Source organism: Poecilia mexicana, unplaced genomic scaffold (assembly GCF_051168715.1).
Source record: "Poecilia mexicana isolate PSO_F unplaced genomic scaffold, ASM5116871v1 scaffold_13, whole genome shotgun sequence".
NCBI classification, from domain to species: domain Eukaryota; kingdom Metazoa; phylum Chordata; class Actinopteri; order Cyprinodontiformes; family Poeciliidae; genus Poecilia; species Poecilia mexicana.
The window spans coordinates 15,763,518-15,781,600 of record NW_028263382.1 but is presented as its reverse complement, the minus strand read 5'-3'; the positions used below and the strand labels follow the sequence as shown (position 1 = coordinate 15,781,600).

General features: G+C 41.2%; 1 protein-coding gene and 1 non-coding gene across 4 annotated transcripts in view; one reads left to right on the top strand and one right to left on the bottom strand.

Annotated features, from left to right (window-relative positions):
• Positions 1-2,111: 2,111 nt before the first annotated feature.
• sik3 (SIK family kinase 3) overlaps positions 2,112-18,083 on the bottom strand; it is a 50,397-nt gene continuing 34,425 nt past the window's right edge. For all 3 annotated transcript variants that reach the window (XM_088011766.1, XM_088011764.1, XM_088011765.1), the window contains 10 exons: positions 17,581-17,700; positions 16,505-16,563; positions 16,278-16,387; positions 14,561-14,730; positions 14,351-14,478; positions 11,592-12,364; positions 11,322-11,476; positions 9,497-9,626; positions 9,253-9,379; positions 2,112-5,322 (listed from right to left, as the gene is read on the bottom strand). In XM_088011766.1, the coding sequence (XP_087867892.1) occupies positions 9,258-9,379; positions 9,497-9,626; positions 11,322-11,476; positions 11,592-12,364; positions 14,351-14,478; positions 14,561-14,730; positions 16,278-16,387; positions 16,505-16,563; positions 17,581-17,700 (1,767 nt within the window). In that variant the 3' untranslated portion in view covers positions 2,112-5,322; positions 9,253-9,257. The remainder of the gene's footprint in view (positions 5,323-9,252; positions 9,380-9,496; positions 9,627-11,321; positions 11,477-11,591; positions 12,365-14,350; positions 14,479-14,560; positions 14,731-16,277; positions 16,388-16,504; positions 16,564-17,580; positions 17,701-18,083) is intronic.
• trnav-uac (transfer RNA valine (anticodon UAC)) lies at positions 7,708-7,780 on the top strand. The gene has a single exon. It is a non-coding gene; the product is annotated as a tRNA-Val (tRNA).

Sequence of the window (18,083 nt, the reverse complement as noted above, 5' to 3'; positions counted from 1 at the left end):
TTCAGCTGACAGTCGGGGGGTAGAGGAGGGATATAAACATCAGTTCAGCCCTGCACACACAAACACACTGAGACACAAACAGTCAGGATGCACACACACACACACACACACACACACACACACACAAAACCCGCCTTGTGCAAGAAACAGACGTTACTACCTCATCCGTTGGTGCAGATCCCGTCTGGATTCAGTCCACCGGAGCTCCATGTCAGAGAAGAAGGAGAGGAGGCAGAGGGAAATATGGTGCTGACAGCAGAGGGATGAGAAGCAGCCCTTCCTGACTCACTTGCTCTCCCATCTGCGTACGCTCATACTATTACACACACATACACACACACACACTTGGCTCTCTGCAAGATACGGCAACCTCCAGCAGCAGCTTTCACTGGCTGATGCAGGCAGTTGTGCTGTCGCCACTCTGAGGTGGAGAGGAGAGAGGGAACTGGGAAACAGGAAGCAGACGGAAGGAAAAACGAGCAAGGGATATACAGAGAGAGGAAGGATGGGAAGATGTGAGAGAGGGACAACAGCTGGTGTGGAGGAGGATGGGGAGGTGAGAGAAATAAGCTTCATGCACAGGATCAGTTTGAAACTGTCAAAAAAATATTTGGTGTGGAGACTAAGCTGTCAGCTCAGAAGGTTTCCCATAAATCTTATAACTCATCGCACCAAACGTACACCGGCTGGATATTGTGGTAACGCCATGATGGACACTTGTACAGAACATGATTCACCTGGTCTGAGCTCAGCTAATTCAGACTGAAAAGCCTCTGCAGTGCAGCTGTACAGACCAGAGCAGCAGCATGCAGAGCAACGCTGCACAAGCAAAAAGCTGTGGCTTATAGGAGAAACCATTCAAAAGTATTCAATGGAGACTGGTTTTTCACATTTTCTCAAAATGCAAATGAAAGTTTAATGTGATTTTATGTGACAGAGCTGCACATTAAGCTTTGCACCTTTTCTCAAGGTGCAAAAGTTTATTGTGATTTCATGTGACAGAGCTGAAAAGTGTGGTGCTTAATTGCACATCCAAGCTAAAATGCCTCCAGAAGCTGCAGAGAAAGAGACTCCACTTGTGCTTAATATGATCTGTTAAAATTCAGATGTTTTGCAAAGAATGTCAGAGAGCAGTAGAGAGAGAGAGAGAGAGAGAGAGAGAGAGAGAGAGAGAGAGAGAGAGAGAGAGAGAGAGAGAGAGAGAGAGAGAGAGAGAGAAAAGCATCAAAAAGACCAAGAAACCCAGCAGGTCAGGGAGAAAGTTGTGGAGAAGTTCAAAGAAGAGCTAGGTAAAAAACCCAAGCTTTAGTTCAGTCCATCATCTGAATGGAACGACTATAGAAGAGCTGCAAACTTACCAAAACATGACGACCATCTGGAATGACAAAAGGAGGTAAGAGGACCTTGTTAACTCTGGAGGAGATGCAAAAATCCACAGTTCGGATGAAAGAATCTGCCAACAGAACAAGTATGAGTCGCAAATCTGGGTTACATGAAAGAGTGGTAAAAGAAAAGCTGTAAGAAGCCTCATTTAAAATTGGCCATAAACCATGTTGGGAGACAAAAAACATGTGAAAGACACTGCTCTGGTGAAACGAGAGCGAAACTTAACCATCAAGAACAATATATAGATCAATGTTCCATTTATTATGAATCAAAAGCAACTCTAAGCAGGTGGGTTTTTCGCCTTGATTTAAAGGAACTCAGTGTTTCAGCTGTTTTGCAGTTTTATGGAAGTTTGTTCCAGATTAGTGGAGCATAAAAACTGAATACTGCCTTTCCATGTTTGGTTCTGGGGATGCAGAACAGACCAAAACCTGAGCAATCTGGAAGGTTGATACAACAGATCCTTACTGTATTTTGGTGCAAGGCCGTTTAGTAGGAGGAAGAGAACTATTAGTGAAGGAAAGCCATGGGAAATCCTGCCTGCTTGTCTGTTTTAGTTATTTATAAAAATTAATCTCAGTTTGGTTGCTTGGATACATGTGGTCTCAATGCAATTAAAATAATATTGGACACTTGGGGACTGACAGGCTAGACACTACGTTTTTATAAGCTGCAAACGATGAGACTGCAAGCAAGATAAAAAAAACATACCCCACACACATCAACACTTTTAAATTATTTATTTATATATATTTATTTATTCATCTCAGTTTGGTTGATATTCTTTTGAACCATTGTTGTTGCACTTTAGTATTTTTGTACCCAACAGAAATGAACAGAAACAAAGACAACAGGGAAAAAAAATCATAAAATGAACCGATAGAAAAACAAATGAATCTAAGGAAAAGGGGAGGAGCAGAGAGAGTCGGCTTGCAGGGATGGAGAGAAAGGACGACAGTCGGCGTCGACAGGGTTAAAAAAAAAAAAAAAAAAAAAAAAAAAAAGCAGAGGTGGAGAGAACAATGGTCAGTCTGATCAGGCTGAATGTGTCTATGCGAGGCAGCTTGCTTCATAACTCTCTGCGGTCTTTTAAATTCCCATAAGTGGTCCCTTCTGCCATGCATCTGCTCCCACCTCCACACACACACACACACACACGCACACACACACACGCACACACACAACACAGGCCAGTCACAACATTACAGAAGATGTGAAGTTCCTGGTCGGATTCTTTTGCTGCCATGCTTTCAGAACTGTGCTCCAGTATTCAGATAAAACGCTCCTTTTCTCTTCCAGACCTCCTTTGGCTTGGTGTAAACAGAGGAAGAAAAAAAAAAAAAAACGAGGACAGACGTGAAAGAGAAACGAGAGCTGAAGTGAACACTGAATCTGTAATGGCAGAGCTCCTATGAGATGAGAGCCCTCCCTTAGTTTTAGAGGACAAACCAATCACAATGGGTCCGTTTGGGCGAGCTTTGGTTAAAAACAAGCCGATTGGACAGAAGCAGCTCTCTCAGGCGTTTATAGCATACAGTATGTCGACCGTGCAGCCAGTTACTAGGATATCTGACCTGTACAAACATGAGTGGAGATTTGTTTTCTCTAAAGCAGTCTCTTTGATGGTCAAACTTTGTTTCTATGTTCAATATATTGGGAGGACAGAGTGAGCTCAGACACACACACACACACACACACAAAAAAGTAAAGGATAATGGCGAAGGCTTCATTCAATGATGATGGTCCCCAATGTGCTGTAGCCTGAATTTGACCGAACTTCAGAGTCGTGTCTGAATACAATCTTGGATTTACTGTAGAAGACTTCAGATGACTCCTGAAACGATTCCCTTTCGCAGTTCGCTGGCGTCCTCCAACGACAGGAACCTTTAATGGTTCACGAGACGCAGCTCTCACCTCCCGTCCTCGCTTCTGGTTTAGGGCTGAACAAACCGGTGCAGGAACCAAGTAACATGAATAAAAGGAAAAAAATAAAAAATACAGACGGGTAACTGAAGCTGTAGTTTTCCTCCGTGGTTGTAGCAAAGTTAGCTCAGAAAGAAGGGCCGAGTCCATAAGGCGCCATCTTGTCAGAAGTCAATGTAGTCGAGGATGGTGGGAGGATCACAGCAGGAAGGGGGCGGTGGGGAGAAGTGGGTTTATCTGTCTCCAGGCTTGGGATGTTTAGGATGATATGTCAGCTATTTTACAAGTTATTCCCTTGTTTATTTGTCTTTTTTTTTATTTTATTTTTCCCAAGTGTCTCTGTAGCACCCAAACCAACCCAGACAAAGCCCCAAGCCTGACCCTGTATAGCCCGCCACGACGACCCCGGTAACAGAAAACAGGCCCAACATCAACTAGAATGACAGTCACAACAACATTGATTGAAATGATACCTTAAAAAGCAACACAAAATAATTGCTCTTCTCTTATTCAAGTGTCTCAATATAATAATATTAAAATAATAACAATCGTTTTTTACGACAGAAAGAGCGGAGCCCTCTTCTCTGTCCTCTTTTGGCTAGAAATCTCAAGAATTCATAAAGCAAAGAAAAGAAAAGAAAAAAATAAAAACAGAAAGGAAAACATATTAAAAGACTCCAAAAATACAAACAATAAACAATACCAATAAAAATAAAAAATAAAAGCTTCCCCAACAACATCAAAAAAATGGAAGAAAAAATATGATTTGATACAGAAACTGTAATAGCGTTCTATACATGGCATCACTGTACAAGGAAAGGAGGAAATGTCTGGTAAAACTACCCACAATGCAATACACGGTCACTGACGTGGTAGGAGAGGAAGATGAGAACGTAGAGGTGGAGGGGGAAGAGGGGGGGCATCAGAGATGGAGAAGGTGGGGAAGAGGAGAGGGGTGAGGGGGGGGAAAAAGCAGGTGAAGCATGAAGGAGAGGACAGGAAGCCCAGAGGGACAGCATGAACCGAAAGTGCAGAATTAAGTCAAAGAACATTGTTGTCCTCCTCGCAACACATAACTATTCTCCTTTAATAATAATAATAATAATAATAATAATAATAATAATAATAATAATTCATATAATAAACATCTTTTACAGAAAAACATGAGAGTAACCATATTGACCATAATGCCTACATTAACTGTAAAATGAGTCTTAAAATAATAATAATAATAAAAAAAAAAAAAAAAAACAAATGCCTGAAAACAAAGAAGAACAGAGCTGGTTTGTCCTGTGCGATGTCAAAGCGCTCCGCCTGCTGGATGGAGCGGGTTTTGGTGCCCGTTCAGAGCCCGGCCTAAAACACCTGAAAGGGGCCTTCGGTTGCTAAGGTTTCAACCCCGATGCTCCCCGTTGCCCTCGCCTCACTCATACGCACGTGAACACACACACTCGCTCCGAATGGGAATACTTTGGGTTTGTGGCAGCAGTGTGTGTGTGTGTGTGTTTGATTGTGTCGCTGTGTAAATGCACTGGCCAGTCAGGCACGTAATGAATGTATGCCGTTACAGTTGCCGGGGGCAGGAGGAGGACGCTGGGGGGAGGTGAAGGAAGAACGGAGGTTTGGGTCAGAGCTGCAGGTGGGCTTGAAGCGGGCCGGGTCGCCGATCGGAGGAGGGGGGTGAGGTCGGCGAGTCGAAAGGGAAGGGGCCGGGGGGTGGGGGAGAGAGCGAGACCTCCAGCTACCCAAGATGAGAGGTGAGAAGAGGAGACGACCTGCAACAGAACAATGCTGGATGTCTGTGTAGAAAATGCTGGCACTTTGACCTTTGAACCCCAAGGACCCCACCTCTGGCCCAACCCGCCCACTCCCTCCCTCCGAAGGGACAGATGGAAACAGACAGATGGACACAGAGCGCCCCCTGCTTGGACAGACAGCGGTGGTTTGGCGTGATGCTGCTCAACTCAAGTCAACAACTCAGGGTGGCTGATATGGACCACGCACACGGGGCTCCTACGGGAAGACAGAGGGACAAAAGACAGAAACTGTCATTCAAAATCCCACCATAAACTGGAGGAAACATGTGCAGCTGAAATCATGGAGCTTTGACAGGAATAATAAAGAGCTGCACTGATAATTCACTCCAGCTCAAAAACTCTGTTTTATACGTTACAATCAAACTCCTGTGGTGTTTTATTTGGATATTTAATATGAGGCAGAAAAAAGGAAACAGTTTTTAGTTTGTAACCCCTGATAAAAGCTGATGTATTCATCTTCAGCCCCGTTTACTCCGATACCCGTAGATTCCATGCCTCTAGAAGTCAGAGTAAATATGGCTAGTAGCCAGATATAATCTCAATATGTAACCTGTATGGCAAATTGAAAGTTGTTAGAAATCAAATTTTGCTATGTTCACTATCATCTAAAAAGCAAAACCAACTATGGAAGAAGATTCTCTGGTCAAATGAGAGAAAAGTTCAACTTTTGTCCCTGTCGCCATGGTGAAACACAGAGGTGACATCATCATACTGTGGAGATGCCTTTCTTCTGCAGTGACAGGGAAGCTGGTCAAAGTTGTAAAAAAAAAAAAAAAAAAAAAGAAGCTGTGAAAGACTTGAGGCTAACTCTACCATGAACTACACGCACAGTCAGTTGTAGCTGCAGCAAAAGGTGTTTTTTTTTTTTTTTTTTCTTTTCAGAAAATGTACTTAAGGATCAAAACAACTGAGATTGATTTGAAAAGCTTGTTGGTTTTCTTTTGACTCCACAATTGTCTGCTACATTAGTGTGAGAAGCCCACACTAACGAGACAAAAACTGAAACGTTTAAAGCACATGTGTCAAACTCAATGCCCGCGGGCCACATGTGGCCCGCCATGTCATTTTATGTGGCCCCCCCAGCATTTTATAGGCCCATGATTGATTTAAAATAGGTTTTGAGCACGAATTGACTACAAACTACATCTCCCACAATGCATTCCGATTGTTACCAGCTACCATTACGGCTTCTCGCCACTAGAGAGCAGCAGAGTCACCTCAAGCTGCTTATTGATTTTTCCCAGCGAATAAAACTGAGACATCGACAAGCTAACATCAAAACGTCCAAGAAAAGAAAAATCGATTTACAAGTAAGACTGAATAAAGATGTGTGTGAGTTGGTGTCAGGGTGGCAGGTCGCGCTAGACTTTTTTTGTTATCTGTTATCTTGACCGACAACATTAAATAAATCGGTCATGTACTATTTTTATCCGTGAAATTACAATTATATTAACATCGGCTATTTAGCCGCATTTTATGTGGTTTAGTTAATATTCACCGTGAATCCAGATACCATCACAAATTAAGCAGATACATGTATCTACATTTACTCGTAGTGACAAAAACCACCCCAATAACTTTTAATAAATTAAATTGAGCAACTTCACTTAAATTAGTGTCACTGTCCTCCAGAACGCCGCTTGTTGACTCTGTAGAACTATTTGTCTCTGCTAATGACATCTTCAATACATTTTTTGTATCCCAGGCTTAGTTTATGGACTGAACAGACAGAAACAGTTACTATTATACATTTTGAACTGTTGATTTTATTTTTGAACCATTTTTTTTATTGTAAAGTGTTGATTTTATTTTTGAACCATTTTTAATTGTAAAGTGTTGATTTTATTTTTGAATGCTTATTTATTTTGAAGTGTTGATTTTATTTTTGAACCCTTATTTATTTTTGAAGTGTTGATTTTATTTTTGAACCCTTATTTATTTTGAAGTGTTGATTGTCTGAAGGACCTTACACATGAATTGCCCCATGTGGGGTTTGAACCGATGACCTCAGCATTACCAGCACTGTGCTCTAACCTGCTGAGCTAACTCACCTACCTTACAAACTGTTGAGTTTCCATGGATTTAAGAAGAACTTACATGATCTTACCATAATGAAGATTTGATAAAAGTGCTTATATTCTAATGTTTTTCAAAACAACATACATAATATTTTATTTTCCAGAGATTTTGTATTTTGAAGTGTTGATATTATTTTTGAACCATTTTTAATTTTCAAGTGTTGATTGTATTTCAGAGATATTTTTTATTTTAATGTGTTAATTTTATTTTTGAACCATTTTTTATTTGTAAGTATTGATTTTATTTTTTAGCCATTTAGCCAAGTCTCTGCAGAACCATTTGTATCTGCTAATGACATTTTCAATACATTTTTTTGATCCCAGGCTTAGTTTATGGACTGTAATGTGAAATTAGGCACAAGTATAAGTCTGACAGTTTGTTCACCAAGTTACTGTGCTCTCTGAGAGGATCTGTAAGTATTTGACATTGTTCCATGCCCATCGTTGACGTTAGTCTCTAACAAAATGTGGATCATCTACCAGGAACACTCCAAAGAGCATGAGTTTCTGTAGTGTAGTGGTTATCACATTTGCTTTACATGCAAAAGGTCTCTGGTTCGAAACCAGACAGAAACAGATTTAGTATGTTCTACTCATCACAGGTGTTTACTAAAGGTCAACAAGGGTTCTGTGGTGTCATGGTCTGTACTCTGAATCCAGGCATCTGAGTGCAAACCTCAGTTGAAATTTTCATGCTTTGCATCTCACATCATCAACTTTGGAACCTCAAACTGAAACAAAGCAGAGAAGTTCAGTTCCTGTAGTTTAGTGGTTATCACGTTTGCTTTACACGCAAAAGGTCTCTGGTTCAAAACCAGACAGAAACGTTTTTTTGTAGGTTATGCATCTCTTGGGGTGCAGTGAGACAACAAGAGCCTTCCTCTTTCATGATGGTTCATTTGCCAATCGACTTCAATGTCGGCTTCTTTGAAATCAAAGCTACTTTACTTCAATTACCAATTGGCAGTTCTATGGCGTAATGCACATGTGTCAAACATGCATTACACCATGTTTGACACATGCACCGTGCTCAAACATATATATGTCATATATATGTCTGTCTGGATCTGGAAGTCCCACAGGATCTTATATATATATATATATATATATATATATATATATATATATGTCTTTGAGCATATATATATGCTCAAAGACATACATATGTTTGAGCACGTCTGATGATTGACTTAAAATAGGTTTAGAGCACGAATTGACTACAAACTACATTTCAACCAAAGGTTTGTAATGCGCTTCCTAACCAGACGCTCCACAGCGTCCGGTCCATAACTCTTCAACACGCTGTCAGCTCCCGGTCAGAAAGACGCATTTAGTTCAGAGACTTTGAAATGATATTCAGAAAGGATTTTTAAATTAATTGATTTCAGTTGCCTCTGAGACTAAATCTTTGCGTAAAGTCTATAATGTCTGCCCATGTGACTTGTTTTTATTATTTGTTTGCTTACCTTTAAACACTGATTTAAATATTGTAATTTTTAAACTGAGCAGTAATTTTACATCCATGGAAACTCAAAAGTAATATTTAAAACTTCAATACATAAAATCAGTTATTTAACAATATGAGGTGGTGTTTAATTTATTTTTAACATTATATTTTTATACATTTATGCTAATGGTGCCCAAGTCTAGTTTTCCAGAGCTACCATCTGCAGCTTTAGGTGGATTCCTTCTCTAACACACCTGGACCATTGACTCATTATAAGCCTCTGAATGAGGGAAGTCAACCTTTTGTCTGGGGTGTTTTAGCAGGGATGCCCTCCTGATTTGTACCATCAATGTGGCCCGTTGAAGGGGCCCAATATGCTGAAGTGGCCCTCGGTGAAATTGAGTTTGACACCGCTGGTTTAAAGGGTTTGAATCAGTGGAAATAAGAAATAACGAAGGCTAGAGCAGCCAGGGACAAAGGTGTAAAATAGGACTGCTGTTCAAAAGACTGGAAGCTTTTGGTGCCAGTTTCATTTTGAAAGGTTCAACAGCAGCACGACTCACAATAAATATATATTTTTTCTATTACTTAGTACACATACCTGTGCTAGACCCCAGCCTGCTCCATGCTGTACTGCAGATCTGGGGGTTTGTAGCTGAGGAGCATGTCACTGGTGCAGGACGACGGGTAGCAGGCTGAAGCATGGAGCTCCCCTTCTACATCGCAAACTGAGAGGGAAAAAACAAAAAACAAAAAAAAAACAACGAATTTACTGAGTTTGTCAAAAAAAAAAAAAAAAAAAGGAACATCTGCACAACGCTGGAAGTGTTTGCTCCTCTACCGACCTGACTCCTCTCGCTGGTGAAGCTGTTGGCTTCCAGTCAGAGACGTCTGGCTGAGAATGTCGGACATGCGAGCCGAGCTGAGCGCCTTTCCTGCCAAGAGGCTCATACCAGACATGGGATCTGCCTGATCCTGAGCAGAAAGAGGGAACGAGAGATTAAGAAGCAGAAAGATAATTTAACATGTTTTTTCTTATATAGATAAGACAAAAATAGTCCATCACAGTTGATGTGGAGAACTAGGAAAGCTAAGGATTTGCTTCCATTAGGTTTAATAAGAGAGAAGGTGCCAAACAGACGAGAAACAACGACGACATAAAGGTGATTCTGTGAGCTATTGCCGGAAAATACAGTCAGAGAGACAAAACAGCAGCAAATTTCTTAGCGAGCGAAGAAGTTCTGATTATGTTTCACTCTTTTCTGCTAATTATACATATAAAGTCTGACTCGATTTGCATATTTAATTTCTTCCTCCCGGGCATTCTTCAGTAAAGTTGGCTCGCTGCGAGATTTACAAAGAAGACGAGCCGCAAACAGTCGGACGTGCACCGCAGCACTTCTAACGAACCACACAGAGGGAGACTGTTCCTGCCAACTTATTTACATGACATCGCTCACAAATCATGAATCCCTTTGCTAATTCTCTCAGCGTAAGTGAGAAAATAATATGTATGCAGCACTAATTAAATTATGATCTGCTAAAAAAACAGATCTTATCACAAAAAAAACATCATTAGTTGACCCTCCTAAAAACAAGTTTTAAAACAATTTTGCAGTGAGGAGCTGCATATATGGAGAAATTTGCTGGTTAATATTTGAATGAAATAAATCCCTCTATTACTGCAGTAGCCTACTATAAATTTTTGTACATTTTGGGAAATAATGGTGGCAAGATTTGTGCCATCTGTGATTTACTGTTTGTTTTCTTCTAAAACATTTCTCTTATTCAAATTTCACTTTTTTAAGTCAGAAAATCAATGACGCTACAGGCCTGTTTCTCTTCCACAAATTATAAATCAAATCCATTTAGATTCTGACTGGAAATGGGGCTTTTAAAGAGAATAATCCCCCCCCCCCCAAAAAAAAAGACCAAATCAACTCATAAATCAACCATCACAGTCTCCAGACCTAAATCCTGCATTTCTCTTTTGGTGAGCTTGAAGAGAGGAATCAGGAGCATCTGGATGGGTTGTGTGAAGAGAAATGAAAAGATCCATCTCTCTTTTAGCTCCAAGCTTGTTAAAATAATGAAAAGACTAAATCTTACCACATATCTTTGACTAGTTACTTGCAAAAAATATCTTAGTACACTTGGAATCAGACAAAACTGACATATAAGTAACTTTTCAGCTTCAGAGCTTTCAAAGTCAGTAATCCCTTTTTGTTGACGAAATGTACTAGTTTCACTAGCTTGTTTACACTTAAAACAAGACATTTTTCACATGTTATGAGTGAAGTAATAAGCCAGTGGAACTACTTTTTAATTAATATTAATAAATTAAGTTAAAACAAGTTCCTATAAAACAAAACTATGATATCTGGACTAGAAACTACATAGACAAAGTGAAAGGACAAAACTAATTGACAGTAAATGGAGTCCTAATAGGGGTTGGCAGCAGGGGTGCTTGTGAATTTTAAATATTTTTTCATAACACTGCATGAATCTGTATAAGAGGCTACAGTTTCGAAAATGTTTCAGTGTAAAATTATGCATCTTAAAATAGAAGCACATTTATCTTAAGAGGTTTTGCACAACTTCACCAAAAAGAACAAACAAATTGGTTTGTTTCTGATGCAACCGGAGGAATCTGAGCGGAAGTTCACTCACATAGGCATCATCACAGGTCTGAATGGTGTGGTGACGCTGTAGCTGCCCTCTAGATCTGTACACTTCGCTTTGAGGGCCTCGCTGATAGTTCAGCCCGTTGTGATCAGGCACTTCCATGGCCTGTCCTTGGGGCCGGCACTCTACATGCTCAGATTCTAAAACGAGAAGAGTTCATATGAAGACATTTTTGACACAAAGGAGAAAACTGCCACTTGTTTAAGAGTTGAATTGTTGATTGAACAGATGTCGCTTTTGAAGAACCAGTCTGACCTCTTGAAGCAGGGGGACTCCTTATGTAAGCACCGTGCCTGTGTGTAGGGGAGTTGTAAGGTGGGGTGCCACCGCGGGGGGCCCCCAGGAGCTCATGTGCGTCTCCTGCCTTAGCCAGCAGGCCTTCATGCGGGTGGTGGTATCCAGCAGGGGCCTCGTCCTCTTCCATGCTCTCCGAGTGTGGTAAACTGGGACACGGCGCCTGCGTCACGTGCTGCGGCTGCTGCTGGACCTCTGGGGGCTGTATTTGGAGGAGATGGTGGTAGTGTTGACCCCCTGAGGCAGGCTGAGCCACGGGGGGCTCCAGGGTGTCTCCCGGGCTCAGCTGACGGAGGAGCAGCATTTCTCCAAACTCCTGTGCTGCACCGCTGGGCGGGGTTTGGGGCGCAGGGCACTGCCGGAGGTTCTGTCTCTTCAGGAGGGCAGCCAAGTCCTGCGGTGGCAACCTGGGGTCCGCGTGGCCCGTTAGAGAATGCCGAGGAGACAGGAGGCCCTGCAGGGTGGGGGTGACGTGCTGCTGCGGGGGGCGGTAGTCCAAAGGAGTCGGGGAGAGCAGGGCCTGCTGTAGTGTGGAGGGGGTCCCGTAGCTGCCGGTCCCCACAGCCCCGCTCTGGTAGCCCTCCAGGCCGGGGACTTTCAGGGAGGCAGCCTGCAGGTAGGGGTTGTAGGAGCCGACGACTCCGGAGGCGCCCCGAGAGGCAGCGTCGCCGGAGAAGAGGTGCGGATTGAAATGGGCCTGGTCGTAGGCGGAGGTGAAACGGCCGAGGCTGCGGCTGAACAGGAAGGAAGGAACAGGAAGGTTAGCGACAAACAACATTGTAAAGTTTTCACACAGAATGGACACAAGGCATGGGCCAGCATCACATTCTCATTGGTTTTTATTTCTAGACTTATTTAGTTTCAGTTCATCTTTAATTTCCCTTTGGGGATCAATAAAGTATTTTTGAATTTGCATTTTACATAAAAAAAATACCCCAGTTTTACAATATCAACACAATATGATTTAATTGCTTTTATTAAAACAAAAAAAGGAGAAAATCTTGAATGTTGCTGAAAAAAAAATCTAATACTGATAATTATCAGCAATCAACAGGAGCTTGGCTCAACTTTTATTTGGCAGACTGGCACTATTTTTGCATCCTTTGGTAATCATGTCCCAGCAGCTGTGGCTATCATCCAGTAGCTTGCCATCATCAGCATTTGAATGGTTGCGTGAATGAGAATGACTCATCTCATGTAAAGCGTTTTTGAGTGACCTGAAAAGTGATGAATCAGTGCAAACAAAAATGACAGGTGGGGGAACCTTTTGAACCACTTTTATTTAGCATCTACAGGCTCTCCCTGGCCCAGATTATGCTCCACTACATCTCTTAATATCACTTTATATTTCTGTGTTACTCCCTCACCACAAACCACTGCAGTGACTGAAGCAGTGTGCACAAGATTTTCACCTCAGTACATTTGATTGTCGGACGTAAGCCACGTCTCATCCTCAGCTTCCGAGTCAACTCAGTGAAAACCTTGTGACTTTCCAAACGAACCGTGGATGCCATTTACCGTTTCACTTTTTAAGTCAAAAACTGTTTAATCACTTCATGTCTTAACCTTTTTTTTGTTTTGTTTTAAATTTTAATTTAAATTACTTTATTTTTCTTTGAATTCACTCCATTTAATTTTCTCTACTCCATTTTTCTTTAAAGAGACTTCAATTACTCAATGTAAGAATGATGCTATCGTTTTCCATTTTAGCCGTCTGGTTGGATGCAGCATTCAACACTGGTAGCATTAAAGCTGATAATAGCTAGTTAAATGTTTGGGTGTGTACCAGATTTTAGTTCAGGCAGAATCTGTCTTTCATGTGAGTAAGAGAAAAGTGACGTTGGCTTCTTTCAGCCAGTTGATTGGCAGTGTGCAGCGCTGTGATGCTCTCTGCTCCACGTGGCAGGAGAAAACTCACATTGGTATATTCTCTGGCATTTCTTTAATAGGTTTTTAAACCATAGGGACAGTATGACAAAAAAAAAAAGTAACATCTTAAAACAGTATCTGTTTAAGACCTTGGGATTTGCAACTGGCCCATGCCTAGTGGAAACCATTTACAATAATCTATAAAACTTCAACACACACAGCCTAGCAAACACTTCGGTCTGGCCAGAGTACACGTTTTCACTGAGGAGTATAGAAACAAAGCAAACATTTTAACTGGGCAATACAGTCTCTCAGTGAAGACGGTCCTGACAATAATAGAGAGTTTAAGGGGCTCACAAGGTGACTGATCTAATCCACTGGTTAGGTCACACTCATATCTGAACACTCACCCAGACACACTGATGTGGAGAGTTAGTTGATGATCTCTCAGCAATCAATGATGATGAAGATTTACATGCATCTTTGTTTTTTTTAAAAATGGTAACAAACATGATGCTCATTCTCGCATACACACATCTTAAAACCTCCGAGAAACATGATGGATGCTTCAAATGTTAAAATCCAAGTATTAAAAAAAAAAAAAAAAAAAAAAAAAAAACACAGTAACTGTGTCCACAATGTCAATAACCAAGAAAAAAATAAAATAAGAAAGTCATTAAATTCATAAAAGAACAAAGAGTAATTACATTTTTTTTAACAATCAGATCTGTCTCAAAGAAAAAAAAAGAAAAAAAAAACTGTAAGGCTGCAGAAGAAGACACTGTAACAGTCCATTGGGTAATGTTGGTAGCCACCAGGGGGCGCGCTGACTGGCTGTTCAGAGGGGTCACCTGTGCGTCTCGGCGTTGTCTGCGCTGAGCTGCTTCCCGAGGACTCGGTGTCCGCCCGGTGTGGACAGGAAGCTGCCTGGTCTCTGTGCCCCTCCTCCCAGCTCCACATCCTGCACCTGAATGGTCACCTGCAGCAGCAGCAGAGAGTGAGGCCTCCCCGCACACTGGACTCAACCTTCAGTGACTGGTTTGGCTGTTGGTAGTAGATACCTGCTGCTGTTGCGGTACGCCCGGCGCCAGTGGGACGGCGGGGCGGCCGGGTGCTGTCTGCGGATTGGCTGGGAGAGTGACTCGAGGCAGGCCGGTGGGGGGCGGGCTGCCACTTTGTCCCTGGTACAGCGCTGGAGCACCGTGTTGGTACTGCACCGATGACTGAGCCCCTGAGAGAGGGGAGAACAAAAGCACCGTCTGAGCTCATCTGACATTGTCAGTAAGATTAAAAATCATAGTTTAGCACAAGAAAACTTAAAATCTTAAAACTACACAACAAGCTCATGGGGCAACATGAGCTCTGAAATGTCAATGAGAAAGGATATCTAAAATCCTGCAGGTAACTGTTTGGTCAGTTCTAGAAAAGCAGAATATTGATCGACAAGACATAGTTACATCTGTGATATCTTGAATTGCATTTATGGATGTCAGACCCTTTAAGTGATGAACTTGGTGATATAATTCAAGATATCATGAAAAGAATTTGACTTGTCAGAATGCATTTGAAGATATCTTGAGCTGTTCTTCATACTAGTCAGAATGTGAATGCAGATACCTTAAATAACCATTCAGGATTGTCAAAATGGTAGTTGTGTCCAGCCAAAACCTAGTTTTAGATATCAGGAATGTAATTAAAATATAGTCCGGATAGTCAACTGAAGCAATTTGATGTTAAAATGGCCTGCCGTATGCAAAGAGACAAACACTCAGTGAAGGGGCCACCTGTGACCTAAGATTAACATCTTTACAGCTACGTTACATTACAGTGCTGCAGCTAAGCCTTCATGAGTAAATCACTTGTTAACAGTAAAGGAAAATGAGACCAGCAGCCTCTGCCATGTTATATATGAACACTCAGCAAACACAATGAGAAGAAAGTGCTGCTGCACTCCTGTACGTTCTGTAAATTACATCTAGCCAAGTGACTCCTGATTTTGTTCTGTTACTTTATTGACTATTTCTTTAAAAAAGCAGTTCTTATTGAGCAGAATGGGCTTTCCACAGAGTGCTTCCAAATATCAGATATCTTTTTCCTTAGTTTCTGGAGACAACTAAGTAGGGAAAGTGGTGCAAATGGTGATAAAAATAAGCTTTTAATGTTTTTTTTTATTTATTATTATTTCAAGAAGACGAAATATACCCAGGGCATGTTGAAGAAGAACGTTTGATTATCCGAGATATTTGTCTCCCCACTTAATGCAACAGAATGTTCTCATGAAGACTGAAACCATAGCACTGGAATATAATTACAACATTGGCATAAGAGTATGCGTTAACATCTAGTGTTTTCTTGCATGTTTTCCCAGTTTGAAAATTTTATCTAGTAAGCAAAAACTTTGCCTTCATGCCTCATGCATTACTAATGATAATGTGAAGAATTACCACACGAAAGTGTTTACAGAAGGACAATAAAAAGTTGAAAACCTTGATGCATCCCACCTCATTTTAATCCTACTTCTAATTAATGTTTTAAAAAACAAACAGAATGTAATTGCCTAAAGGGTAATTACCCATGAATAATAGATGCACGGCTAAAATATAACAGGACAGTTAAAGCAGAACAGTGGAACGTTAAATCAGCCAGTCCTCTGGTTCTTGTAAGTGATCTGCAGTGCATCGCAGCATTTCTGCTTAGTCACTGCACCTACACCAAATTTTTGTGTCAAAACCACAAAAAAAAAAAAAAAAACAACAAAAAAAAAGCGCCATTACTAACCATGCCCTTGCATTAGGCCTGCAGAGCCAGGCGGAGAACTCTGATTGGGCTGTCTGAAGAGGTGGTTGCTGGGATGTGTTGGCGGAGGGCTGGAGGGCTGGATGTGCAACCTGAGGGAGGACGGGCCAGGAAGAGACAGCAGTGATGTAACACTTCAGTCGATATTGCTGCACCACAGCATCATTGTTCACCGTTCAATAGCTGATGAGTAATGTGTGTTTGTTCACCTCTGGAGCTGGTGGGTTAAGTGACTGGGCTGGCTCTCTCCATGGCCTAAAGACAGACCCTGTTGGCGAAACGCAAAACAAAATATGTCACCTACATAGCGTCTTACAGTGAGTTACATTTTGGTTTTCTGTCCTTTCTGTCCAAGCAACAAATGGGACTTTGATTAGATTTCTTTCAAAAAGCGTCTTCGATTTGCTGTTCGCCCCAAAAAAGCAACATAGTCGACAAATTCCTACATTCGAATGCTGAATTCTGCAGCTCCTCCAAAGCAACCGCTGCCACTACTAATGGTGTCAGGTTAGCTGTTGTGTCCTGCCTTTCTATTTTAAGATGATGGACTGAACAGGGCTGAATGTCCAAAGCTAAGAATATGGTTTCATATTCTAACCCTGCTTTAAAGGTCATAACTTAAAAAAAAACTGTTTGGTGAATTCAATGCAGGGCTGGACAACATGGCTAAATAATTCATGATATAAAGGTCATATATCAGTTGATAGATAATTCTTGACTTTTCTTTTAAATATCTGAAATACTGCCAAACTGATGTGACCTGTTTTTATTATTTTTAGACGGTTGTGAGGTGGTGAAACCAGAAACTGCTGCTGCGCAAATTACTCAACAGGTTGTTGCTAGGTAACCAAAGAGTGAGTAAGCTCATGGTTATCTGGCCGTGAAAAAGCTACGTATATATAAATATATACAAAATTATTGAATATTCTATTGATATTGATTACACACATGCAAGACATTACTGATTCATTACCCAACTCTAATTCAATGCTCCAGTATCTGATTGTTTGTCAACTGACATTTCAATATATTTAAATGTCTGATTACAACATAAAAAAATAAAAAAAACACAGAACATATTAGGCTTCATGTCTTCTGAAATCGTACATAAAAAACCTACATTATCAAACAAAAGCCATCTGTTTGTAGCGCTGAGACGTTTCGATGTAGCTCAGTCAGTGGGAAATTGCTTGAACTATTCCCTCACGGAGCTTCTGGCTTTATTGCTGCATCTTGGTGTTACTTTGTGAACTAAATCAGAATATTTAATGTGATCAACAGGTACCTGGATTTGCTGGTGAAGGATTTGTTGCTCTTGCTGGTACAGGATGTGCTGCTGCTGGGTGTGCTCAAGGAAGCGTTCATCCTGCTGGGCAGCATACTTCTTCTGGAGCTGCTCACACTCCTATTTCATACGCAGACATGAGAAATATTTTATATTAATCCCAGAACAGACGGTGCAGATTCCAGAAAGGTTTGCTGTCACCTTGATGAACCATTGCCAGGCTGGCTTGAGGGATTGTGATTGTACGCAGATTTTGGGAAGTTTTTTTTTTTTTTTTTTTTTTTTTTTTAAAGGCAGCACCACTTTATAATATGCAATGTTTAATCGAAACGCGGTAAAAGTCACAACTGTGGACTCAAATGAAGCTAATATCTGGATTTTGATACTTAAAACTGCGGTGTATGTGCGTGAAAACAGTCTTCTGCAAGGTCTTAACCTGACTCTGCCCTACAATCTGCATATGGAGCACATGACCCTCTAGTTGGCTAAAGGAGGAGTTAACG